We start from the raw sequence: 27,944 nt of genomic DNA, 5'->3' as shown, positions 1-27,944 counted from the left end.
GCACAATTTCTGGAATGTGACAAACACTCAAAACATGAGTATTCACTCACTACTAATACTCAATAATTTTGCTTTTCTTCTCTTTCTGAGCTCCAGTCTACAAGTCAATCATAACTATTGATCGAATATTTGATCAAAGACAGCTTCCTCTGTATTTCAACTAAAAAAACTACTGTGCTGCATAAAGTTACATGTAGATTATATAATTTTACATTCTATTCAGAGTTGATAGAGTTCAGATATTATTCACATAAGTTTTTAAAATATACACCAATTTATTATGTTTTACATGATATAAAATATCTATAGTGGAACAAAAGTTTATTTTATAAAACCATCAGTGGAATACCTCATGTATATCCAATGTGAATGGTAGGTTTTGGAGGGAGAAAACTGACACTTGAAATGCATTGCCAGCAAGCACGTGGCAATCTCACATCTTTACAACTGTGTATTCATAGTTAATACATAGCATTAACTGCATCCCTCTGTGGTTATCCTTTCACTAAAATCTGCTCTAGTTTTCACCCCTCAACAGTCAGATTCTGGCAGCTTACTCTGGAAATTAAGGTTGGATTCAAGGAAAACTATGAACTTTCACATTATTCATTCTCTCATTCATTCTTTCCATCATTGGGTCTGCCTTTTCTGATCTAGAGCTTGTGTGACCCACACAGCCAAATTTAAGGAATATACCCACCCCGGGTTTCCACACCCATTCCAACACAATCTGGTATCTCGTCCTCATCAAATCCAATTACTAACCAGCAAGAAGCGTGTGCTGCTCTCATGAAAATCTGTCCAATTTGTCTCCTAATTCAGTAAAGCTTCGGTTCAAAGGTGAAGCCGGGTGAAAGAAAGAAGAAGCCACAGCTGATGCTCCTGAGGAACGGCTCTGGAATAAAGCCTCCCCTCAATTCCTACGTAATAGGCCACTGTCTCATCCGCCATCTTCGTCAGGAAAAAACATAGACAAATAAAGTAGCATCTGCCATGATCAATGGTATTTAGTCACAGAATTTTCATTTGGGTCTACTTTCTTGCTTTCCCAGAAAAATAGATATTTAAAAACTATTTCCTGGTGATAAAATTAAATTTTACTTTTACAAACATAAAAATAAAGAACGGTCATTTGTAGCAAAGATTCAAATTAAAAATCTTTATATGTTTCATTATTTAATTTCTAGACAGCAACAGAGGTAAGAATTTTTTAATGTTATTTATATCACAAGAGAATCTTGCTTTCTTGAAAAAGAACATTTTTAAAATTCCAGGAAGGTCAACGTATCACAAAATTATCAAGGTCTGAACATCGTAGGTGAAATCCTTTAGCTATTACTGAAACATAAGTATAATTACACACAGGAAAAAGACATTATCAGCAGAGAAAAGATGCCTTAAGAACGCTTTGTGTTCCTCCAAACTGATGGACACGAGTGAGCCCTGATATCATTGTGTTTAGAAACGGCCTCGTCCAGATCCAGTTGTGCACCATTAACATTCACGTCCATACAGCCACTGTAAAAGGCATTCACGGGTGTGGCACTGAATGGAACATCTGTAAAAACAGAATATTGAAGTATTAGCCCAAGACTTTTAGCATCTTATTTGCTTACAGTTAGAGGAATTATTCAGACTTCCCATTTCCAACCAAATTTTAATCCTAAAGGAGAAGTTGATGATGTAATTCTATTCAATAAATTGACATTAAGTAACTCCTATGCACCTAAGATATTGTGCTTGGCACTGAATTCAGCATGTCACGAGTTCCTCTGACTTCACTAACACAGTTCCATCCCAACCTAAGATAAACACACTTAAAAAAGTAGAAAAGAGCATATTCTTACTTGTGATGTTCTACTTTATCATTTTCTCTTTAAATTTGAGCAACTAAGCACTGTTAAATCATTTTTCAACTCCAAATTATAGCTACTTGGGAATCTTTTTTAAATGCCATGATACATACATCTCTTTCATTATTGCTAGAATAAAAGCAGATTTCTATATTTTCCAAAGAAATAGTTTCTTGCTGGGGATACAATGGCAAGTCATGATAGGAAATTCACTTTTATGTAATGTTCGGTGTTCTAAAAAATAACAATTTTAATAATGCTTCAGGGAACAGTTTAGGGCCTTTGGGCCTTTCTACACTTTCACTCTCTTTGTCAAACTTAACGCTAAGGTAACACCCTTGAATTCCTAAGAACTGTGGTTCATCTTAGAAACATCCCTCTCTCTACTTGCTCCCTCCTTTTTTGGCATCTCCTCTTCATGAATTTTAATTCCCAATGGACATTCTTCAGCACTTGGTTTTCTCCCTTAGAACCTTATGTAAAAAATATATATACTTCAGATTTTCCACCTATAACTTTCCAAGACAGTGAATAAAGTCCATACTTTTCTATGGGCTCATAGCATTTTTTAAAAAACCCTCTCAAGTTGGTCTGAGTATCACAGATTATGCCACTACTATAAAAATCCTCAAAATCATCAATTTCTCCTGATTTTTAATTCACAACATGCAACTGAACATGCCTATTTTACATATCAATTAATAACTTATCCATCTCATAGTCACTCAATATCTCAATTTTCAGCTCCCCTCAATTTTTCCTTACTCTTTTTCTAAACACATCTTGCCTGAAGTCAGTTCTCAATGCCTTTTCCAAAGTCCCAGAACCACTGAAATTTTGATAGTTTTACTTCTTTTAAACTCCTTCATTGTTTGTTTGATTTCCTAAAATTGCATTCAACTAATTTGTGAATAAGGTAGTAGGCAGGTTCTAATAGAGAATTCATTCATTTGAACTGTAATTATACTTCCTAATAATTAACCATGCTAACTTAACTCCATCTATCTATATCTATCTATAAAGCTTAGAGCCTATTTACTCCTATATTACCCCAAAACCCAGAAAAATTTCTATATGTGGGAAATTAAGATCCTGAGCAGTTACAGTAATATAGTGAAGGTTACTAGAAGTCCAGACATCAAACTCAGAATTCTCTCCATGAGAATAACCTGCAAATGGCATTTGAAAATACTTCCAAAAAACTTTCTGCCTCAATTTTTTTGCCATTTAAAGTAAAATGTTGATGTCAATTTCCAATATTAAGTTAAAAATAAACCTGCTTTTCCTCCAGTTTTTCTCATCTTGGTAAATGCAATCTCCACCCACACCAACTGCTCATGCCAGATACCTAAGAGATCTTTATACCTGCTTTTCAATCATTAAATCCTGTTAATTTAGTTTCTCACACATACCCCCAATCTATTCACTGTATACCACCTCCACTGCCCTCACTCTAGTCCAGCAGCTTCCTCATCTTGCTCATCTGTAAAATGGGGATAATAACAATACTTATCTCACAAGACTATTTTGAAAATTGAATCAGTTGATACGTTTGAAGCACTCTGAACAGTGCCCAGACTGTTTATTACGCACCAGTTGATGGTAGGATACTGTTGTTGCTGTTATTATTACTGCTCCTCCATCTGGATGCCTCAGTAGCCCCCAACCCATTTCATTCACTTTTTCCTCCACCTGTCCATCTCCATCCCTCACAAGGGGGGATTTTTAAAACTGGAATATTGATGTATCACTTGCTTGTCCAAAATTATTTAATAATTTTCGTGACTCTCATAATAAGACTTGGGACCCTAAACCAGGTCTACAAATCCCACCACCACCCACTCAGCTCACAGCCTCATCCCGCACTGCCATCTCCCCTGCTCAACATGCTTCCACCGTAACCATCTTCCAGAAGGGCCAAGTGTATCAACCCTTCCCACTTTGCCCACACATGGACATTCTACTTGAATACTGACTCCAATCCCCTCCCCATCACCTGGTTAACTTTATTTAACCCTTCTAGTATCAGATTTATATCTTAGTCTTTTCTTCAGGGAGCTTGTTCCTGGCCCCCACAAACAGATCATGTCCTGATTTTCAGGCTATGAAAGCAACCCACATTCTCCTTCACAGGAGGAATCACAATCAGGTGCTCTACTCCCTGCCTGTGTCACTGGGTTGTAAAAGCCTCTGCAGCAGGGACCACATCTACCTGTCTATTACCACGTCTCTAGTGACTAGGACGAGGGTTCTTAATAAATATTGGGTGAATGACGGATGAATTGAAGAACAGATATTGAACTTGCAAGACTATTGTGAGGATGAAATGAAATAATAAATCGTTTCTGGCTAGGGCAGTCAAATGCAGCAAACCTGACTTTCAGTTCACCATTAAATGTATCAATAAAATGTCAATACAAGTCCCCGGGAAAAGAATAATGGATACTGGAATTTTGTCTTCCTTTCTGATGCCCTTTTACTAAAGTTACATATTTAAAATACTATCAATTTGATTAAAAGCATACTTTTTCAACCTGAAGAGAAAGTAAGCAGATACCTGGAAGGCCACCCAGGTAAGTGGCCATTGTTCCTTGCATCGCTTTGTCCAAGTTGGCAAATTGTCTTGGAAGGTCTTCAGAGTAGATGACATCGTTTCTAAGTGGAGTCGACACCTGCAGACTGTCCCTGTTGACTCTGAACTCCAGATAGGATTGTTGATTGGAACACAGACTTAGGGCCTCTATCTGATATATTACCATACTTTCAACAGATACCAGGATATCCTGAAGCACAGAGAAAAGACTCAATATAAGCAAGCTCTAGCGGTAATGCCACTCAGAGTGACCTATGAGTTTTTGAAATCCAAAAACTGAATTTCAATGGGGAAAAAGAAAAGGTATGATAGAGCCTGCAAGTTTAAATGAAAAATTACTAATTATTAAAATAATCATAATTTTAGAATATACATTTGTTTTACAAACTCCAGGTTTAGCTAAGACGTAAATCTCTTTTGGCTTCTGAAAACTCAATAAACCAACAGTTGTTTTACCAACAGTGAGAACCTACAGCAGTGTCTTAAGCAGTCTTTCTCTGTTCATGAGCCTTCCTACCTTCAAAACTTACATATGAAAGAGGAAGGAGTTGAATCACTTTTTGTTGGGGAAGAGACTTGGAAAATTTAAAGAGCTTTAGTAAACACAAGCCAGCAAGACTGATGGGTTTTTGTGCCACACAAGCAATCCTGTAGACTTGGGACAAAGTGAGTGAAGAAGCCCAGAGAGAAAAACCAGGGTTTGTAAGCAGCAAGTTACAGAGTATTTACCAGAAGATTCTCAAAGGAGAGGACTTACTCACTTTGCTGAACTTTTCAAAATGCTGATACATAAAATTACTTACCTTGCTGAGAATGGTCTATGCTTGTAGCTTCTATGCATCAGAGCAAACACAAAAGTAAGAGAGAAAATCAACTCTAAACTGGGGGGTGGGGGTTAAGAGGTGGTAGAAGGATAGTCTGAAGTGCCGACTTTAAGTGAAGACTATACTTGGCAAACAAGGGTTATCTGAGAAGATCTGTCACCATGTCATACATGTCTGTATTGCTGAACTCACGACAAGCCCTACAGATGGCTAGCTGAGGAAATGGCCCAGAATGTGGGATACATTGTCAACAGCACATGGGATGACATCATGAAACACCATGCACAGACCTTGTGCAGGCAATCCCACAAGCAAAAAGGAGGAGCCACGGAGACAAACAGAAAAGATAAAATAAATATCAAAGACGTGGCATGTGCTAACCCCTGTACCTCACAAATGTAGTGCTGAAGATAGGATTTCCATTTTGTTTAAAAAAAAGACAAACAAGCAAACAAAAGGCTGAAATCCAGATGTGTAAGCTCCTTTGGTAGACTGGAGATAAAATCTCGGCAGAATATTTTCAGGTTGCTTGTGCTTAACGGTCAGAAACTCCCCACGATCGTCTTTTAAGTTGCCTACAGCACCCTTTCTATCACTACAGGCATTATTCAACTACACGTCTCTTTCTACAAGCTACAGAGAGCATCCAAGCCAGTCTGGCGCAAACACAAGCGTCGTGCTGTTAACTTGCTGGACTCCACTGCAGATGACACATGAACAGAACTACTAGCCTATATTAGAAGGCTGAATAATACAGATCTTTCGATAACTCTCATATTTCCTTCTATCCAAGAGTTTTCCCTGTTTTTCCTCCTAATTTCAAATGAGAGTTCCCAGTAAGAAGCCAAGTGTACTGGGCTTAGTTTTCTCTAGTCTTTCCTAATTCACCCATGGGAAAAAGGATTAAGAGTGCCAGAAAGCACAAAACATTATAATTAGGCACTAAATATCTGAGAGTGGATTGTAATCAGACTCACTTCGATTTTGTTAGTAGAGACTAATTCTCGTGATACTTCAAGGATTCTACATAAGGGTGGATGTCCATGTACTCTGGGAAGCTCCAAGCAGCCTATGTGTGAGTCTGCCTAATCTTAGCTATAGATGCAATAGGCTGTTCAATTTATTCCCATTATTTCTTGGTTCAGACCTTGGAAATAAGTCAGGAAAAAAGTCATAATCATAGACATTTATGGAGTCCTTAATGATATGCTGGAGATTGTGCCAAATATTTTACATAAGTTATCTCATTTAATCTTCAAAATAACACTTTGAGGTAAATACTGCTAATATATCCATTTTACAAATTAAAAACAAACAAACAAGTATCATAAAGGTTAGACTAAAGTTACCTGAAGTTTTTCAGAGGTGGAGTCCACCAAGGACAAGGCAAAGGGCACTGTGTTACCAGAAACCAAGGCAAACATGACGCCAGTGCCGGTGGACGGGCGAATACGCAAGGACACGTTGACGTGCCAGCCCTCAGCACTGGATGTGTTATCTGTTTAAAGAATGAAACAGAAGCAGGATCAATGTGCTCCTCAAGTGCACCTGTAGGAATTATTACAATCTTACTAATACTCAAAGACATTTTTGTGTAATACTAAAGATTCTAATTCTCCTTTCTCAACAATCTATATAACCCAGGCAAAACAAAACAAAAGAAAAAAATTTAAATGCAGACAAGAAACACATAAACGGAGCCCCATCTTCCTGTTCTTCTTCCTAAAACAGCATTCTGGATTGTGGAGTTTAGGATTATTATGGATTTTCCCTGTTTGCTCATGAACAAGTCTGCCTTCTGCCGTGCACATTCACCAACGCTCAGATCTCAGAGTGGCCACATTTAAAGGAAGAACAGCCAATTCACTGCAGTATTTCTGAGGGAAATTTGAGTACAGCTACCAGCACCCCCCCATCACCCCTCACCCACAAAGGGGTCAGGTTAGAGCGATGGGAGGGAAAAGCAGGACTTCTAAACACAGGGGAGCCAGGTAGCGTGATGGTAGAGACACACTCTGAAGTTAACAGTTAACTGTGAAATTCTAACAGGAACTCTTCTCCTCACAATACTCAACACTATCTGTCCTAATTACCAGACTAAGTGTCTGGCCCCAGAATGCAGCCCACATGTCTCCACCATCACTTTGTTTGCCAGAGGAGTCAATCAATGAATATCTGTTGAATCAATGTTTTTAAAATAGTTTGATTCCTAAAAATATTAGTTCACAATCTGAAGTCTTCCTTATTTAATATGAAGTAATATATAAAGCCCAAATGCCACTCAGAGGCTTTAAAAGTGTGAATGTGAATGGAGAAAACAATTTTCCTTTGACAAGATGTTCTTCCATTTAGCCACATCTAAGCTATCACATTTTTCGTTATAATCCTCTAATTCCCACCCAAGAGAAAAAATTACGTATATATAATCATCTTGAAATAAGTAAATTTACTACAAGATATTGACAGACTCAAACTAAAATGTACATGCAAATGTACAGAAATTATAATGTAATATTAAATATTAATTAAAAAGTAAATCATTTTCAAGTTATCCATGAAATAACCAATTACTTATAAAAGTATTTTTTCAGATACAACATAACTCTTATTTTCATTTTCTTTCCAGAGATTTTTTTCCTTTGAACCAATTATTGTGGGCCCAGTTTTTTCCTATATTCAGTCATCATCCCAATTAAAACATTTTTAAAAATACCCTCCATATACAGAACATAGCTAAAGTTAAAGACATTATATTAATTTATGTTAGGAAGACAAAAAGTATTAGTGTAAGATTCTTCCTTAAAACTCTAGTAATACCTTTTTAGGCTGCAAATTAATACTTTTAAAATATGATTTTTTCTTAAAGCAGAGATATCAAATTAACTTTAAATTAATAATGCAAGGTGTTAGTAGCTCAAATAATGAAGTCCTTAAACAGAAAAAGACGAAGAACGCAATAAAATAAAGATATAAATTAGCTAATAAACATATGAAGAGATACTCAAGTTCAGCAGAAATTGGGATAATAATATTTAAAACTGTAAGATTTAATTTTTCAAACCTCAGATTGGAAACAAATCTCAGGCATAAACTTTCCGTTTCTGCTGGTAGAGGTATACATTGACAAACATCTTTGGGAGAGAATCTGATCAAACAGTAGGAATTATACATTTGCACAACCTTTGATGGATAATCTAAGATTTTCTCCTACAGAATTAATCACATAAGTGTTGAAGGATGCATGTCCAAGGACATCACCAAAGTATTATTTATAAAGGTAAAAACCTGGGGTCAGTCTGGCAAGACTTCCCGTCCCACTTAGACAGTAGAAGACTGGAAAGAACACTGCTCCCACCATCACGGCAACAACAAAAGACCAAGTATGCACAGAATCGCCGCTCTTCTTCAACTCTCAAAGAGCTGAGGTTGCAGAGCAACTAACTAGTAACCTGAAGAAGGACAGGTGCTTCCAAGGAGAGAAGAAGAAGAGCGCTCTCTCACCCAAGGCAGACCCCAGATGCTATACAATTTGGTAAGAAGGATTTAGGTAAAAATTTTAACAAGTAGGGGTTGGTGTGAGCGTATAGAAGCCCTGGGAACTGCAGACTCACGGGAAATTCATACCTATTCACAGGTTCTTCTTCACGGACCTTACTGGGTGCTCAGTTGAAAAACTAGAGGCAGAGAAAGAGATTAGAGAAAGCTTCCCTCCCAGCACAGGCCAGGGTGAGAGGAGCAGCAACCTGCAGGAAAGACACAAAGTCCCACCCGGATCCTTCTCTGTCTCCTCCATGCCACAGAAGACTTAGAGCACTGGGGAAAAGGCAACAAACCTTCTCGCCATTCAAACACATGCAAAGACCCACTGCACCTGCAGTTAGGGAAACGAGGAAAACCAAACAAGCAACAAAATAAAACCATTTACCATGGAGAAGGAGTAGAAAGACATCTTGGGTCCTGACCATTAGATAGCTCCCCTACTAGTGGTGAGGAGGGGATGATGAAAAGTCCACCCCCCTGAGACCCAGGGATACAATATCTGCCTAGGACTAAATCTGTACCAGAACATTGGGGAATGCTCCTCAGACCTTCAGACCCCTCTACCATGCCAGCAAATGCCAAGGAACTAGTAAGAGCACCCTTCTGGGGTGAGGCAAGACCTTGGAAAGACACTTTCTTGAGGCATGTCATATAAGGAATACCTAAAGCAGAGGATGGATCAGCTACTAAGAAAACTCCTCTGGCAAATTAGCCACTACCCTAAGCACAAGGTGATATTAAAGGAATGTGAAGGGTAGTTATGGAAACAAGAAACCTAAGCAGCTCAACTCTTGACGAGATTGATTCAATCCCCTTCATTAAGGGCCTAGCAAAAGCAGAGATGTGCTCATCTCCATACATAAATATTATTTATCTCCCTCCCTACTGTTCTATATAAGATGCCCCTCTTTAAGCCAAAAATTATGCAATACAGAAGGAAGCAAGGAAAAACAAAATATAGTCAAGAGACAAAGCAATCAACATGGCCAGACTTAGACATGACACAGAGGTTGGAACTATCAGACAGGGAATTTAAAATAATTATGATTAATAAGTTGTGCAGGAACAGGTGGAAAAGGCAGACAACATGTACAAACAGATGGGAAATTTCAACAGAGAGGTGAACATTTTAAGAAAGAACCAAATGGAAATGCTAGGAATGAAGATGAATCCTTTCAAGGCATTACTCAGTAGACTCAGTACAACTGAGAAATTAGTGAACCTTACAGCAGGTCAACTGAATTTACCTAAAGTTAATCAGCTTATGTGCCAATAATCTTTAAATAATAACATAAGCATATTCAACAGGCTTCCCCCCCGCCGCCAATAGACTGGAAACATTTTATAAAAAGTCTTTAACAGTATGAATATGCTAATATTGTGCTGGCACATAGTAAACACTCAGTAATGTTTACTGAAGGAATTATTGCTGTTTGTCAAAGAGTAAATTTAGCCATTAATGAAAAAAGAGAGAGGAAATGGGAAATCACTTACCATAGTTGATGCTAAACTGAGCAACTCCAGAACCAGGAAAGTAGGAACCCTTCTCCACAGAGACAAGGCAATGCTTATTCTGTTTTTCTTGAATAATCTCCTTTACTCCTGAAGCTCCTTGATTCATCAAATTCCAGCCTCGTATACACCCATCCAGACGAGGGTTAATCTAACAAATTAAAATGTAGGTCGAGTGCATTTTAAACTTAAACAAGTCAGACTCACAAGTGGCTTAAGTGATTATAGCTGTAGGTTTTCATTGAGAGGGAAAACACTTCCTTTGATGACATTTTAAAATATTTAAAATATTTTGAATTTTATCTAAATTTTTTTTTCAAGGTGTCCTTCAGATAGAGTCTTTTTCAGTAAAAGCGAGTTTATGCCATCACAAACCTCCACTGGGCTCCTAATGGTTTTTAACACCTCAAGCCCTACCTTCATCTCCAGTATGACCCAGTGGTTAACTTTTCTGCTCTCAGGTTCCATATATGCTTCCACCTGTGGCCCTGGGCTCTAAGATGCTTCTTGTTTTCTTTAATTGCATTTACAACATAGGTTTATTTTGCCATCAGACACTAAGCCTCTTCATGAACAAAAGTGTTTGCATTCTTTAGTCTCCACCAAAGCATCAAGTCAGACTCAACACATGTGGTGGGCATTTCATAAATAGTTGATTCTTTTTAAATTTATTTTACTTTTAAAATGTCTTGATTTATCAATTTCAAAGGACAAGTGTATTCATTCTGACATGGTTTAACTTGACTTCAGGTTTTATATCACAGAAATATTTTAAAAGTTAAGGTAAACATGAATTGCCACGAGTGAAAGACGGGTATAAAATGGTAAATATTTAAGTGAAATCAGCCAGTGTAATTGGCAGGCCCATGACTTCAAATAAAGTTTTTAAAGCTCTGTAAGGATAGAGATTAGTCTCCTCCATGAAGCCTATTCCACGGTTGTTAGATAAACATCATATTCAGAAAATCACCTGTAGTATCTGACCTCAATTTATGACAGGATGTAGTTACACTCACAGCAAATATTTTTTTTTTTAAAGTTCCAACTTACGTGCTAAATTTTAGTCCTAAAATAGACCTAAGAAAGTTTCTGACTGGCTTCTACAAAATAATGTGTTTTTGGACTCAATTACACGTATTTGTATGTTTAATAGGCGAATATGGACTATTGTGATGTTAACATTGATGGGATGCTTGAGAATTTAAAAAATCTCCTTCTGTGTGAGTAATGTTGGGGATTTAAACGGGCTCAAGCATCACTAATGGTATTTTTCCACGTCCAATACAAGCTGTCACAGTTGGTATATTCAACAAAATAACTTCTTTTGACTCTCAGAAAAACACATCTACAAATCTGTTTCAGACAAAAGGAATTCATCTGTGACAAATGTTATAAGCTTGAATCATTACCGGTCTAATGAGTGCATTCTCCACTTTCCGAGGTAATCCTGCAAAGTATACTTTGGTTTCTAAAAATCCATTTGTAAGCTTAAAAAGGTTTTCGGGTTTATTTATATTCATTACAGCTTCTTTAGCTATTTTTACACTAATACTGTATTCTAATTCTTCCACAGAGACCTACAATTAAAAAGACGAAAATTATCAATCAGACATCACTGCCTATCCTTTGAAACACTAACATTGAGAAATCACGTTATTATCCCAGTACTCAAAGTAATCATCATAATGTAACTACTAATTTGTTTCCACCCACTTGAAATGTCAAATTATTATAAAAGTGATAAAAATACATTTTAAAAATGTGTTTGATTTAAAATTAAATGAATACCATATTTTAAAGTTCAATCTCAGTATGGCATAAAATTAAGTTTAAAAAAAGTGAACTACTCTAAAAAATCTTTAAAATTTTTTAACTCTTATTTACTCTTATTTTCCAATTGTCTGATAGTACACATATGGAATAAATAATGTAAATAGATTATTAATATGAATTAAGAGAAATCAGTGCATCCAGTATTCTGTTCACTACATGCAAATTATATTTCAAAATTCAAAAGTAATTGAAGTCATAAGGAAGCACAATACATAAAACTAAATTTGGGTTTTCCAATTTTGAAAGTAGTTTGGGTTTTTAAAAAAGGTTGGAAGTGATGGCAAACAACAGTAAAAAAGTCCTCCCCAGAAGGCAAGTCAAAGAACCACTGCTGCAAGCTCCTCGTGTGACACTGCAGCACTCACTTACTAGTCAGTAACGGAAGCCAGCAACAGGCATATGGCAGCACCACTCCAGAAGGAGAAAAGCTGCTCTACAGTGAAATAAATTTGGTAACATTTACAGATTTAAAGTCGGTCAACACTCTGTGCTTAACACTGCCCACCAGCATCCTTTCAGTCTAATGACTGTTCCCTCCCTGAAAGATGTTCTGCCTTAGCGTCCAGGACCTCAGGCCGCTTGCTTCTCCTCCACATGCTTACCACTCCTTCTCAGCCTCCTTTGCCGGATCCCTCTCTTCTTCTCAATCTCTACAATAAGCCTCAAAGCTCAGCCCCCAGACCTTTTCCCTCTAGCCATGCAAATATTTCAAAATGGGGGCTCTACTGCCCCACTCTAGGGCATCTGGGAAATTCAGGGGTGGGGGCACTTTCAGTTGTCACAGCGAGGAGGAGCTATGCTGACACTGCAAGATGCAGGATAGTCATGCAAAATAAATAGTAAAATATCTGATATCCTGCAGGCTTTCTGAATACCCCTACTGTGTACTCATGTAGGGCACACTTACTCTTATAATCATCTGAGTCTGTGTATATGTAAACACAAAATACTAGTTGCACAATTTCAGCATTCACTAAACTTTTCAAGAATGTCACACTCTTGTAAACCAAGGATGGATTAATGTTTGTTTTGTTTGGATCTTTACCTAGACTTTCTCACCATTTTGGAAAATTACTATTACTCCTGGTAATACCCTTATGCACTTATGGTATTTGAGTTGCCCACATAACACCCCAGAATGAGTCTTCATTTGCAGCTTTCACGTTGTTCCATGCATAGGAGCAAACGTTGACAAGCATTGTACTTGAGCACTCATATATTGAAATATATATTATTTTATTACAAATTACTTTCCTGTATTTTGTTATATAATAGAGCATTATATTGGTTTCTATTAGTGATATGTGAAGGTAGCTTATGTTATTTACGCATTTCATTATAGGACAGTAAAGGAGCCTTATAAATATTTGGGCATTGGACAAGCTAGAGTTTAGAACCACAGACTGATGATAACCAATTTCATGGCCCCACTCTTTAGTGAACCCTACTTGCAACTCATGATGTCAACTCACAGGCAAACATTTACCTTCTTCCTATACATAATAATATTCTACTTAGAAATTTATCTAAATTCTCCTTCAAACAGCTGATATTTTCAATTTGTATAAACTCAGTGGAAAAAAATTGTTTGCTCTCTTTTAATGGAAAAGTGATTTTAGATAGCTGATTTGGGGACATTAGGCAGTGAAATTCTTCGGCACATTGGAGGCATAGCTTATGCATCAAATATTCTAGATACAGATGTAGGAAAGATGGAGCAGCAAAGTCACACTGATGAGGGCACCAGGAGAAGCCAGAGAATGTTAGTGATTTCTCTGACAGTTGCATCTGATCCTGTGCAGACACTATGCTTTCAGAGTTAGGAGGCCAAAATTTATGGCTGCCAAGGGACAGACAGCCCTCTTTTTGGTGAACCACATGTGTGTTCCACTGTACTGTATTACTGCCTCTTCAGTAACACATTTCACATCACATTGTATCAGTTCATAAGGCAGCATCAGCTACTAGACTGTGCGGTACTAAGCTCAAGAGCAAGGAACACCTTCTGCTACAGGTCTAGCACTTGAATGCAGGAATTTAGCACTTTAGAAATGATCACTAAAAGTTATTGAATATATGGGGGCCGGCCCAGTGGCATAGCGGTTAAGTTCACACACTCTGCTTTGTGGCCTGGGGTTCATGGGCTTGGATCCAGGGTGCGGACCTACACATCACTCATCAAGCCATGCTGTGGCAGAGTCCCACATGCAAAATAGAGGGAGATTGGCACAGATGTTAGCTCAGGGCCAATCTTCCTCACCAAAAAAAAAAGTTATTGCATATGTGAGTGCATGAGTGGGTAAACAGATGAATGAAATGACTTAGTGATGACTTCACATGGCTTCTCAACATGGATCTCTCCTCAGCTCCCATAGGCATAGAAAGTGTCTCTTGCAGGCACCACATTCTAGGGTGAAGCTAATCTCTCAGCTGAAAGCAGCAATGACTCTATTACAGAAAAGAATTCTCCCCACTATAGACTATCAGAAATCCCTTCTCCAAGGGATTACTTTTCCTTCTCCAAAAAAACTTCCATTTTAATACATTTGATTAGTGTTGTTTTGTTTTTTATTTTTAAAGATTGGCCCTGAGCTAACATCTGTTGCTCATCTTCTTTTTTTTTTCTTCTTATCCCCAGAGCCCCCCAGTACATAGTTGTATATTCTACTTGTAGGTCCTTCCAGCTCTGCTATGTAGGAGGTGGCCTCAGCATGGCTCAATGAGTAGTGCTAGGTCCATGCCCAGGATCCAAACTGGCAAAACCCTGGGCCGCCAAAGTGAAGCACGTGAACTTAACCACTCAGCCAGGAGTTTGGCCCCTAAAATGTTCTTGATTAGTAACATAAAGTCTCATTTTTAGGGATGATCTAAAAATGCTAGTTTCTAAGTAATCTGATTGGTATTGGCTAGTATATACTGTTTATATAAATTATTAACCTATATGCTAAGATTTAAACTTGAATTAACTTTTTATTTTTTGGTGAGGAAGATTGGCCCTGAGCTAACATCTGTTGCCAATCTCCCTCTTTTTGCTTGAGGAAGATTGTCGCTGAGCTAACATCTGTGCCAGTCTTCCTCTATTTTGCATGTGCGACACTGCCACAGCGTGACTTCATGAGTAGTGGATAGGTCCGCGCTGGGCATCGGAACCCACAAGCCCCAGGCCACTGAAGCAGAGCACACGAATCTAACCACTACACCACCAGGCCGACCTTGAATTAACTTTTTGATTTTGTTACTATGTGTATTCTCTTTCATTTAAAAAATATTTGTGGGTATCCAGCATAGTCTTTGATCAGTGGAGTCTTTGCATAAACTGTTATGCCTGCTAATAATCTCTGACCTAGAAGAGAGGCACCAATGACAGCCACTAAAAAAGGCAAAAGTTAAAGACGGCAGTTCCTGAAAAACTTTAGTTACAGGAAATCCTAAATATATCAAGAGAGTTACCATTTCTCAGGCCGTTTCAGGGATTTACAGCACGCAGAATACACTACACACAACATCAGATAAACTCAACCTCATTTTAGTTTAGTATCACTATAAAAGTAATTATTAGTGATTTTATACAAACTGCGTCAAATTGGGAAGATTATTCCCGAAATCTACAAAACATACCATATTCCATAGACCATTATTAATAACTTTGCCTCCCGTTGTGATTTGGGTTGTATGTTCATTCTTAAACTGAATTTCAATCTTTCCATCACGAAGTGCAATCAGGAACCAAGCTGAGTGATCGAGAGATTCTGCATACAGGATAACACCTTCTGAATCATAGGTTCGGAAATCAAATTCAGCTGAAAATCTAAACAAGGGGCAAAGAGACAGCCTTAACAATGAGAAACAGGGAAGGCTCCATGCATTAATCTTTTTCCTTGTGCTGACAAACAGCAATATGTTGAAAGAGTCTACTATTCATTTCTTTCCCTGGAATTAATAAAAGAGAAAGGCAGAATTAGACTGCTCATGTATTATCTCTGGCTCCATGTGTGTTTAAAATCAAGTTATTATACTGTTTTGCTTATTCTTGGAGTCTTTTTTTCCCAGTGAACAGACACTTTGGTAATTTTTCATCTTTTTTTTTGGCATTTGTTTTGAAGGCACTCTTTCAAATACTGGAATTAATACACATGTATAAATATTAGGCATATTGAATATAATCTGACATTAAGGTTCTTTTTTTTTTCAGTATCCATAAGTGATTAGTAAAAAAATGTTACAATTTCATGATTGGTTTATCCGTCAAAAAGTATATTTTCCCTATGATTTCATACATATCAGGAAGGAATCACTCACAGAGACATAGAAGATGGCATCTGGATGACTGCAGACATAATTACACTTTCATGTGTGGTAAGGAAGGTAAAGTCAAAAACTTTAAACTGTATCTGTCAGCTTGATTTCAAAAGCTCTGCAGAACTCTAGTTGCATAAATCACTCTAGCAGAGCACATGGGAGGACAGTTTACAGATGCAGTGAGCCACGTGTTTGGGGGTGGCTGAGCTCTGGCAACGCCTATTGCTATTAAGACTCGAGACACATACAGAGCTATTATAGAGGAGGAAAAATCTTACGAGTGCTGTATTAAAAAATATGTGTTGATTCAGAGTCCTTAGGACACTTCAATGAGAATCAGCATTAAAGTTTTCAAAGGACCAGCAAATCAAAATGACTGAAAAAACAAACAGGGAAGAGGAAAAATAGTTGTGTAACTGTCAGTCATCTAAGTTGAGGTAAAGGTATTTTAAGTTAAAAATGCAGGACTTCAGATAATTGCTAAATAAGGCAAGAAAGAATCCCACACTCTTATCTCCACATCTAATAGTCACAGTAACAGAGGCACCATCTGCAAGAGGCAGAGATCCACCTCCAGTTGAACAAAGGAAACGCGATAGAATAAACTTCTTAGTCTTTAGATTTCCAAGGAAATCTTGTAAAGGGGTAAATGCAGGTTGGACAGACATCAATGTAGTAGGAATTTACTGAACTCAGATTATATTTTTAAAAAGACACTTTGCTTGGAATAGGGACTTCCGTTCTCTTTCATGACCATCACATCTTGCTGACGTGAAGTGCGCATTATCTTGCCAAAACCCAAAGTGGTGTCTGCTCAGGATCTTCCAGAAGTTAATGCTGTTACGGAGATAATTTCCTTCTCTTTGTAAAATCATGCTAAACCAGTAATTCAAAGAGTTGTGCTCCATATATTTTTTATCTGGAATACATCAGCATACTGATTCACTACATTGGGGAACAATTCATTCTTTTTCAGAAGTATTGTAGCACAAAAAAAAGAGCGTATTTGTTAACTTTTAAGTATGGTAAGTATTCGATTGTGGGAAACAAAGCTGAAGGAATTTGCAGAAAAAGAGAAAAAACAAAAAAGCTTTAGCTGTTCTTTGTGTTGGTTACACAGGTGGCAGTTTATAAAAATTCACCAAGCCGTACATTTAAGATACAAGTACATTTCTGTATATATATATTATACTTCAATAAAAAGTTTAACTGACATAAATAATAAACAAATACATAAATACTGGAAAAAATAATTATTTGGCCAATTTGATCCAATGTTGGAGTCCAAACTACTGTGAATTGTCAGTGGGAAATGAATACCCCTGAAAGTGCCTGAAGATATGCAATAACTAACTTTTTTCTCTCTCATTCTCATTATTCTCATAGCAAGGAAGGGCTGTCTTCAACCTCTATCATTAGAAAATATTATTTGCTCTGAGATGTTAAAGGCAAAAACCAGGTCTTGGGGAAATGTGAGTGTTGAAGGAGCACAATTACATCCATGAATCTTAGAATAAATTTCAGTGTTCCATAATATTTCTATGAACTTAGTTGAATTATTTAATGAATAATCACTCATATATCTAATGAATTAAATTCTAAATATGCATGCTTATCTAATTAAGATATTTTAAAATTTGGACTCTGTAATCAGTCTCAAATATGTTTCCTTTTCATTATTCCAACAAAATTCCAATTTCTTTATTCTAGTTCCAATAATATATAGCTCTGAGAAAATTTGATAATTACAGTAGAATCACGACTCAAAAACACAAGCAAGTGCTCCCTCGCTAAAGTCAAGCTAACTGCAGGAGCAGCGGACACAGGGCTCAGAGTCTCTGAAATCACGTAACGCATTCCTTTAAATACCATTTAAGCAAGCCCATGAAATTTCCTTAATAATTATGAACATAGCTATATGTTAAAAACAATACTTTGAGTATTTTCTCATTACTTAGTTTTTATAACATGTATAAAGAAGAATGAAAATTTCACCAATACATTAAATCTACTTTCCCAGTTTCTTAGTAAATATGTATTCACTAGAAAAGGAAAAATGGTGGATTAAGGTAAAATGATCATTGGAGAAGGTCGGCCTAGAATGACCCAAAATGGTTCAAGCATGAAAATTACATGTGTGAAAGGGAAAATGAACTTTAGGATTCCACAAATCATCTGATTGATAACGCAATTCCATACATTTCAAACCCTTTCAGTCACTTCTTTTCTTCTGTCCTGACCTGCTTACCTCTAGAAATTATTATTGACATTAGTGCCTCACCTGGTTATATCTGGCAAACGAAATTTTAAATATAAAACAACCCCTACAAACTGCTCTGCCAAGTACAGTAATTCATAATTCTTGTCAAGGTTCAGGGGAAGGCAGACTGGAACAGCCTGGAGAAAAGGAAACAAACACAACACACAGTTACTGCTCGGCGTGTGGGTTCCACACCCTTTCTCTGGCTCCCATGCTCCGTCAAATGTATCCTCCGTCTCCACTGAGATAAATGAGGAACACCACTATCTTTTACTTCCTTTCTAGACCCTCCGTACAACCTCCAAGAATACGTGTGTTTTAAAGTCTTGTTCAATGTGTGTGGCTTTAGATTTTTGTCTTTAATCTTTCCTTTGCAAATCTCAGTCCAAAACACAACCTTTTCCCTCCCATAACAACATGTATCCCTTAATTAACTGCAGTTACGATGTGTTCCATGAATTATATCTGAAAATTATCTTTATTTGGAGTCAGAAATTGGTGGAAGAATTAATGTACCAGTAAATAGCACCTCATTCATTTACTCATTTATCTATTAATAAAAATGTTATGAGCAAAAATGTGCTATCTAGATAGTAAAGGTATGCTGGAAAACCCGAATGGTTTAAATATAAATTAAGATATCTTAATCTCCAAGAAATTTACAAAAAAGTGATTTAGAGTCATTAAATCCGATATCAAGGTTTTTTTTTCCTAAGAGTAGAAACAAACTTTAAAATGGAAGGCTTTTTAGGGAAAAGTTCTTGGGCCTACATATAGGGGTATTCTAGGGGAAATCTAGGTCCAGAAATAAGATTTTCCTCTTAGAACTTCAACAAATCTATTCCAAGGTATATGGTGATGTGTAACTACAACAAATCTGAAATTATAAGAGACTAAATTACAAAATAGTCATCCACACAGCATAGCATTTCAGGTCAACACTCTCAAAGTCACTGCATATGCCAGCCAGCTCACCCGACCTTCTCGACCAAGGAGGTGACATAACAGCAAATGCACATTTTTTGGACACATGCAGCTTTGTCTTGGTAACAGATGTAGACATATGTGTAGACACATGATTAAATAATTCTTTAGGGGCTTTTTGTTTTGGTTTGGTTTTTTTACTGTCTGCCTCAATCACATGAAATTTCACTTTCACATGTAAAAAGTAACAGAGATGCAAGAATTGGGCTAAGGATCACTAACATGTAATTCTTATTTAGGAAAAAAAGAGCTTCAGATGTTGACCTATTTACTTCAATGGAGGAGAAACTAGAACCTACCCCCAACATTTAATTTCTGGGTCAATTATGAATTAAATCCAAGTGACTACAAGCAAATTTGAGAGACAGAGATTAACAAAATCGTCCTTTCTGAATTTTGATAAACTTAAACCCACTAAACCCTACTCCGGGGAAGCTGCTGCCGCGGAATTCCCTGAGCACCGTCGCGAGGGCTAGTGCGCTCAGGCGCGACCAAACCGTCAGCGCGATGAAGAAACATCAATGCTTGAAAACGCTTCTATGCAAAATTTTTTCTCACCAAGAGGAGAATGAATCTCAGGGTTTCTCAGTGTCTTAAGTAAACACACACTTTGCATTTTGTAACTGTGCAGGCTGCACAGATGAGCATCTCTGAGCTGTGACCCTGCAGTGGCCCTGTTTTCACTCGCTCATGACTTACCCCCAACGTTTACCACTTACATGACCAAAATTAGTAAAAAGATTGTAACTCACAGCCTGCTTGGAACTATAACAGTTATTACAGAGCATGTGCATTTTCCTGACTTACCTCCGCTATATAAGTACCTGAATAAGTACCTGAATCTCTCGTTTTAAAAAGAGGTGGGAAGTTTAGCATCACGAGATGTTACCTCACAACTCTTCTGATCTTGGGCAAGTTTGAATCCTTTCTTGCCATCACAATAACAGTAGTAACCCCCAGGGTAATTGACACAAAGTTGAGCACACATGTTCTCAGAGCATTCATCCACATCTATGATAAAAGAGAACATAAATTTTAATATCTCCTAAATGTTCAATCCAATAGAAGAAGGAGTATTCTGATTTTAGTACGACATAATCAATGATAAATCCTCAGTCAAAGAAACCCTTGTGACATCAAACCACATTTATACACTTGGCACAGAAATTTAAATGAGTTACAAGTGTAATTTATATTTATTTACATACTCAAAACAAATTTAATGTATAACTCTCAGTAATTCATAATTAATAAAACTATAACAATTATACTAATTTTCTCATTTTTAAGAAAAAAAGACTGAGAGTCTCAAGTTAACTGTCATTCTGATTATATGAATTCCAATGACACTACCTCTCAATTCTTTGTTTTGAGGAAAAAAAGGAAAAGAAATGGAAGGGGAGTGGAGGGGAGGCGAGATAGGGAGATAAAGGGAAGAAAAGATCCCTTTTAACTGAAGGTTAATGTAATTTGGAATAAATGACAATATCAATAACATTTGACTTTTCACAATGCAATGATTATTGGTGGCAATAAATTTAAGGGCATAGCCTCATTTTTTATTATTATTTTTTTTAAAAAAAACCTCACTATGCTATTACCTCCCATATTGTGAAATCTTCTATGTGGTTCCTGTCCTGGGTTCATATTTTGAGAAAATCATTCTTGAAAAGTTGTATTAATATACTTCAGCTAAAGTCCACTCCAGAGTTACGTAAGATCCTTGACTTTTTTGATGAATGCACACCATGACCTTTGAAAATTCCCAAGTTCATAAATGCTATTACAGTGTAAGTTCCCCTACAAAGTGCCTTAAAATAAAACCCCAAAATCAGTGATCTCTTCATGCCATTAAAATCAAATGATATATGATTAGAGTAGTAAAATATTAGATAAATGCCATATATAAATTTTTTCTTAAAAATCTGGCATTCATTGAATAAAACTACAATAAGGATTATGAAGTTGGCTAATGATAAATCTGCAAATTACCACAATAATTTCCATCTAGAGTAGCAGAAGAGTAGAAATGGTGTGTAGGGGGATATCTTTTGGTGAGTGCACAAGGAGGTAAGACATCAAAGTCTCAAGAGGAGTATAGATAGTTGAAAAAAAAAAACCTGTTCTAAAATTATTATTGATTTAGGCAAACTTATAGAGACAGAAAGCAGATTAGAGGTTACCAGGATTAGGGGAGGGAGGAGGAGGAATTTACTGCTTCATGGTTACAGAGTTGTGTTTGGGGTGATGAGAAAGTTTCAGAACAGATAGTGATAATGGCTGCATAACTGTGAATGTAATTAATGCCACTAAATTGTACATCTAAAAATCATTACCATATGTCCATATTGCCTAAAGCAATCTACAGATTCAATGCAATCCCAATCAGAATCCCAATGACATTCTTCACGGAAATAGAACAAAGAATCCTAAAATGTATAGAGGCAACAAAAGACTCTGACTGGCCAAAACAATCCTGAGAAAAAAGAACAAAGCTGGAAGTACCACACTCCCTGAAGCGAAAATACACTACAAAGCTATAGTAATCAAAACAGCACAGTACTGGCACAAAAACAGATATATAGATCAATAGAACAGAATTGAAAGCCCAGAAATAAAACCACAAATCTACGGAGAGCAAATTTTCAACAAAAGAACCAAGAACATACAATGGAGAAAGGAGAGCCTCTTCAATAAATGGTGTTGGGGAAATTAGACAGACGCAAAAGAATGAAAGTAGACCATTACCTTACACCATGCACAACAATCAACTCAAAATACATTAAAGACTTGAATGTAAGACCTGAAACCATACAACTCCTAGAAGAAGATATATATAGTACACTCTCTAACATCCATTTTAGTAGTGTCTTTTCTACTCAGGCAAGGGAAACAAAAGACAAAATATACAAATGGGACTACATCAGACTGAAGAGCTTCTGCAAAGCAAAGGAAACCATCAACAAAATGAAAAGACAACCCACCAACTGGAAGAAAATATTTGCAAATCACATACCTGACAAGGGGTTAATTTCCAAAATACATAAAGAACTCACACACCTCAATAACAAAAAAGTGAACAACCTGAATAAAAAATGGGCAGAGGATATGAACAGACATTTTTCCAAGGAAGATATACAGATGGCCAATAGGCACATGAAAAGATGTTCAACATCACTAATCATTAGGAAAATGAAAATCAAAACGACAATGAGATATCACCTTACACCTGTCAGAATGGCTGTAATTACCAAGACAAAAACAACAAATGTTAGAGAGGATGTGGAGAAAAAGGAACCCTCATACACTGCTGGTGGGAATGCAAACTGGTGCAGCCACTATGGAAAATAGTATGGAGAGTTCTCAAAAAATTAGAAATGGAAATACTATATGACTCAGCTATTCCACTACTTATCCAAAGAACATGAAATCAACAATTCAAAGAGACTTATGCACCCTATGTTCATTGCAGCACTATTCACAACAACCAAGACATGGAAGCAACCCAAGTGCCCATTCACCAATGATTGGATAAAGAAAGTGTGGTGTATATATATACAATGGAATACTACTCAGCCATAAAAAGAGACAAAAATCAAACCATTTGCAACAACATGGACAGACCTTGAGGGTATTATGCTAAGCGAAATAAGCCAAAGAAAGACAAACACTGTATGATTTCACTCATGTGTGGAAGATAAACAAACACATAGATAAGGAGAACAGATTGGTGGTTACCAGAAGAGAAGCAGGTGGGGGGAGGGGGAAAGGGACAAAGGGGCACTTATGTATGGTGATGGAGAAAAATTAGACTATTGGTGGTTAACACAATGCAGTCTATACAGAAACTGAAATATAATAATGTACACCTGAAATTTATAGTGTTATAAGCCAATATTACTTCAATAAAATAATTTGAAAAATGGCTAAATGGGCACATTATATCTGAGAAATATTTTGCCACAATAGAGAAATTACTGCTGATTTGATTAGTTTTAGTCATGGTATTAAATTCACTTTGAAATTTTTAAAAATTTAAAGGAAGATGTGAAATAATTTGTCTATATTCATGATTATAAAAAAATCTCCTAGTCCGTCCAAGCTCCCCGAACACATGGCAGCACCACCACAGCCAAACGAGGTAACCACACGTCAAGGGCACCCCAGCCCCCGGCCTTGGCCTCTGCTACTGATCAGAACGTCTCAGATTTCTAGAGCTCAGTTATCATTTGGTTATGATGAGACTTTTATGCATATTTAATTATAACAGAACGGTGTCATTTCCTATTTTACAATAAATGACATACTGACATATGCACAAAAAATCACTGAAAAGCTTGGCATGAAACCGAAGACATCTAACTGTCCTTGTAACCTCCACGTGATTTTTAAGCTTGTCTTTCTTTGTGTACTTGTGTTTCTGTATGTGTGTTTCTCCTTCTATCTTGAAATTCTTTTTATCTTTGAATATTGTTTAAATGATATGAAAATGTGTTTACTTTGCTTTTAACATACACGGGTCATCTCCAATTCATGTATAGCTTGGAGGGCCAATCTAAGGAGGGTATAACATAAACCTAAAGACCATGTGCCTCACATACTCATTCTCTGGAAGGAAGCCAACGATGACCCAGTCACCAAACTATATCATGAATTGTACCATCTTAGAAAACCTGATCGTTGATGTCAAACAGAACCAATGCTTCTAATACCAAATCAGGGTTCAAACCTACCCTCTCCAGCATCAACAACGGTACCACCACAACTCTACCTTCACAAGACTTTGAGCTGGGATTGTAGCTGTAGCCTTCGGCGCATTCACATTCATAGTCTCCTGGGACATTCTTGCACACAGCTGTGCCACAAATGCTTGGCTGTGTAGTGCATTCATCCACATCTGTAAATGAAACTAATATATTAAAAACCATTTTTCCCATACCAGAAGGTGCACCCAAAGAACCCTTGACGTAGGTTTCCTGGACCTAGTTTAACATATGCAATGAGACAACAGAGTGGCCTGACAATAACAAAGTATTAAATCTATCATCATATTTTAGTTCACTAAATATGATTTCTTGATCCAAATGCATAGGGAATTTGACTGATGTTTGCCATGTTCCTTTGTAATTGCATAAAAGAAGGAGAGGGGTTTAGTTACGTTTTTATCTATCAGGTTACAGTATGAAAATAAATAGGAGAAGAGAGTTACCATATTCTTAATATGTAATCCTAAATACATGTTTCTGAAATACAGTCTTAAGCATATATTCACTCTGTATTATCACAAATACGAATTTAAAAATGAGGTGGCTCGTCAGTCTTACATTTTCCCTTTGGAAATAGATAATAGCTAAATCTGCATACTGTTATTGTTGCCTGAAGTATTCAATAGTAATTCAAATTTAAAATGAGACTGAGAAGGTCTCAAAGTATTTATAAAGATGCAGTGAATATAAACTTTAGTGCTAAATTAATGTTCCAGAAATTTCAGAAGTGTTTATTATGTTCCATAACAGAGTAGGAGACAAAGTGTTGATTGTAACTACTTACTAGATAAGCACCTGTGAGAAAAACAAAATAAGTGACAGAAATAGTTCAATGGAGACGTAACTATTAGTGAACTTTTCCCCTCTGTCCTCTCTGGAGAAAGACAAGCTCGGAATGGAAAATATATTTTCTCCACTAAATAGATGAGAGTTTAATTTTTCCACAAACTAACAGCCAAAAATTGAAACATTATTTAAAATAACATGCACAAAAATAATAAAATCAATCTCTATGGTAAAGGAATTTTTCTGTAGCTTGACCATTTCAATGTCAATATTGTGGGTATGATAATACACTATTGTGTTGTAAAATGTTACTACTGGGGGAAACTGGGAAAAGGACACACAGGATCTCTTATTATTATTTCTTACAACTGCATGTAATCTACAATTGCTGCAAAATAAAAGTTATTTTTTAAAAAAGAGCTATAAAATCAATATTTTTAAAAGAAAGTGAAAGTATTTGGTTTGAGGCATATTGCAAGACTTATTTAAATCATATGAGTTCAGGTTCCAGCATATTGATGTTATGACTCTACACTGACATCCAACATCTAATGAGAAGTTTTATTCTTGCATTTGTAGACATTTACTGGCAACTGGATCCCAAGAATATCCACATCTTGGCAAAGGCCCTATTGTAATAGTTGTATACATAGTCTTCTAATAATTCTGTACTCTATCACTTAGGTATCATGGATAAGAGACTCTGTAAATGAAGCATACAAGAACATACGTTCTGGGCATCAGGGACATTCTTATGTATAAGAAAACTTTTTGTAATTATTTACATATGTGTATTAACTCAATGGATAAGGATTAAATACCTTTTAACCAAAAACGTAAGTCACAAATTCTTTAGAAGGACTATCCAAGTATTTAAATGTAAACGTATGAATGGGATTATTTACTTATGGAATGCATTTGGTATCGTGCATTATGATGGTTTTCTGTAATGGTGTTCTAATGATATTGTTATTCTAAATTTCCAACCTCAAATAGACCTTCAAATAGGCAGACAAGAAAGAGATACGGTCACAAATTGTTTAGAAAAAATTGCTAAGGTAGTTCACGTTAGAGTCATTCACTGTACTTTAAATAATATTGTAGTAAACCATACCATACCAAACTCTACAGTGCAGTGAGAAACAGACCATTCCTTGCACATAATTCAATTTGGGGATTTAACAAAGCAGATATGAAAAGAGTTTAACAGGAAAAATTTTGCAATTTAACTTACTAAATTTCTTTACCTTGCTGCAAGAAGACGAAGAAGAGGAGGAGTAGGAAGAAGAAAGAAAAAGAGAGAGAGGGAGGAGGAGAGGGAAGAAGGAAGGAAGAAAAGAAGAAAGAAAAATTTGCTCCCAGTTTCCAAAAGCAAAATTTAACTCCAGGCTGGAAAATCTCGTTTTTAGGCATCCACACACCTACACTTACATTTGGAGATTTAGCTACGGCAGCTACACCAGTCTAACGGAAAAGACATGCAGAGAGAAAAACAGTCAAAACTGGGGGAAGAGAAGCATAAAGAAAAACAAAAGAAATACACTAGTAAAATGACGTGTTAAAAAGTTAAACTGACAGGGATTATTTAAGTTTGAAATAAAAAAAAGAATTATGACCAATGATGTGATCTTAAATGTATAAAGTGAAAGAAAACCAGATCATCTTTCCCAAAAGCACAACGGGAAATGAGCTGCAAGATGAAAGGTTTATATTGGAAATTATAAAGGTGTTTAGGACAAGGAAATATAAAATACTAAGGATTCTGGTGGATTTCTTTGTATAGCTGTTTATCTTATTTTAATAAAGGAAATAATATTGTGGTATCTGAAGAAAAGCAAAAACAATGATTTTTCAAAGATTGTAGTATGCAGGGATATGATGAAATTCTTTACAAAATGCACATGTGCACACGCACACATACACACACAGTAAGAAAAAACAAAATGCTCTATACATAACAAAAAGCCCTAGAAACAATAAACCAAAAGGCAGTCCAATAGTAACATGAGGCTTCAAGGCAGATAATAATGTGTATTTATTATAAGGACTTATAACCAGAGAGTTTTCCAAGAATTTCCTGGAGAAATTCCTCTAACTGGATTTAGCTCTCACTCGGGAAACACCTCTTCATTGTACCTTCTTGCTCTTACCTTTGCAGTCCTTTTCATTTGAAAGCATAACGAAACCACCTTTACAGGAACAGTAGTAACTTCCAGGAGTATTATTACAAATCTGGCTGCAACCTCCATTTACATTCAAGGGATCTTTGCACTCATTTACATCTAAAAAGGGGGAAATAAATTATTTCTAAAGTAATGAAGTCTTCAGGAACTTTCCAGGAGGCCAATCCGGATGAGCTGGGTGGGTTTACTATACATACCAGATTCACACATCTCTCCTTGCCAACCTGATTTACACACGCACGTGAATGTGGCTTGGCCGTCTTTGCAGCTCATATATCCATCCTCCTTGCACGGCAGAGGATTACACTGGTCTGGAATGGCTGAAGGAAACAGACGTCATTTAATTTCTGCCACATGCTATGGTAAGCAGAATTATATGCCCTTTAATAGAAATCCTGTGCACAAAGCCTATAATCAATGGAAAAATTATAAATCTTTCCTTCAAATAATACTTTTTCATAAAAAAGTGAGTCCATTAGACAAAATTTTATAATTATTTTGCAAAAGGAAA

At 36.6% G+C, this 27,944-nt stretch overlaps 1 protein-coding gene across 1 annotated transcript in view; it reads right to left on the bottom strand.

The window, feature by feature from the left end:
* Positions 1–1,144: 1,144 nt before the first annotated feature.
* The window catches only part of PROS1 (protein S), a 67,353-nt gene continuing 40,553 nt past the window's right edge, over positions 1,145–27,944 (bottom strand). The window contains exons 5-15 of the mRNA XM_008538255.2: positions 27,631–27,753; positions 27,401–27,532; positions 24,470–24,595; positions 20,588–20,709; positions 18,736–18,851; positions 15,774–15,963; positions 11,732–11,899; positions 10,305–10,473; positions 6,620–6,768; positions 4,411–4,636; positions 1,145–1,558 (exon numbers count right to left, since the gene is read on the bottom strand). Of these exons, the coding sequence (XP_008536477.2) occupies positions 1,398–1,558; positions 4,411–4,636; positions 6,620–6,768; positions 10,305–10,473; positions 11,732–11,899; positions 15,774–15,963; positions 18,736–18,851; positions 20,588–20,709; positions 24,470–24,595; positions 27,401–27,532; positions 27,631–27,753 (1,682 nt within the window). The 3' untranslated portion in view covers positions 1,145–1,397. The remainder of the gene's footprint in view (positions 1,559–4,410; positions 4,637–6,619; positions 6,769–10,304; positions 10,474–11,731; positions 11,900–15,773; positions 15,964–18,735; positions 18,852–20,587; positions 20,710–24,469; positions 24,596–27,400; positions 27,533–27,630; positions 27,754–27,944) is intronic.

The sequence above is a fragment of the Equus przewalskii genome, chromosome 18 (assembly GCF_037783145.1).
Source record: "Equus przewalskii isolate Varuska chromosome 18, EquPr2, whole genome shotgun sequence".
Classification (NCBI taxonomy): domain Eukaryota; kingdom Metazoa; phylum Chordata; class Mammalia; order Perissodactyla; family Equidae; genus Equus; species Equus przewalskii.
The sequence above is the reverse complement of the archived record's forward strand: the minus strand, read 5'-3'. Positions and strand labels throughout refer to the sequence as shown.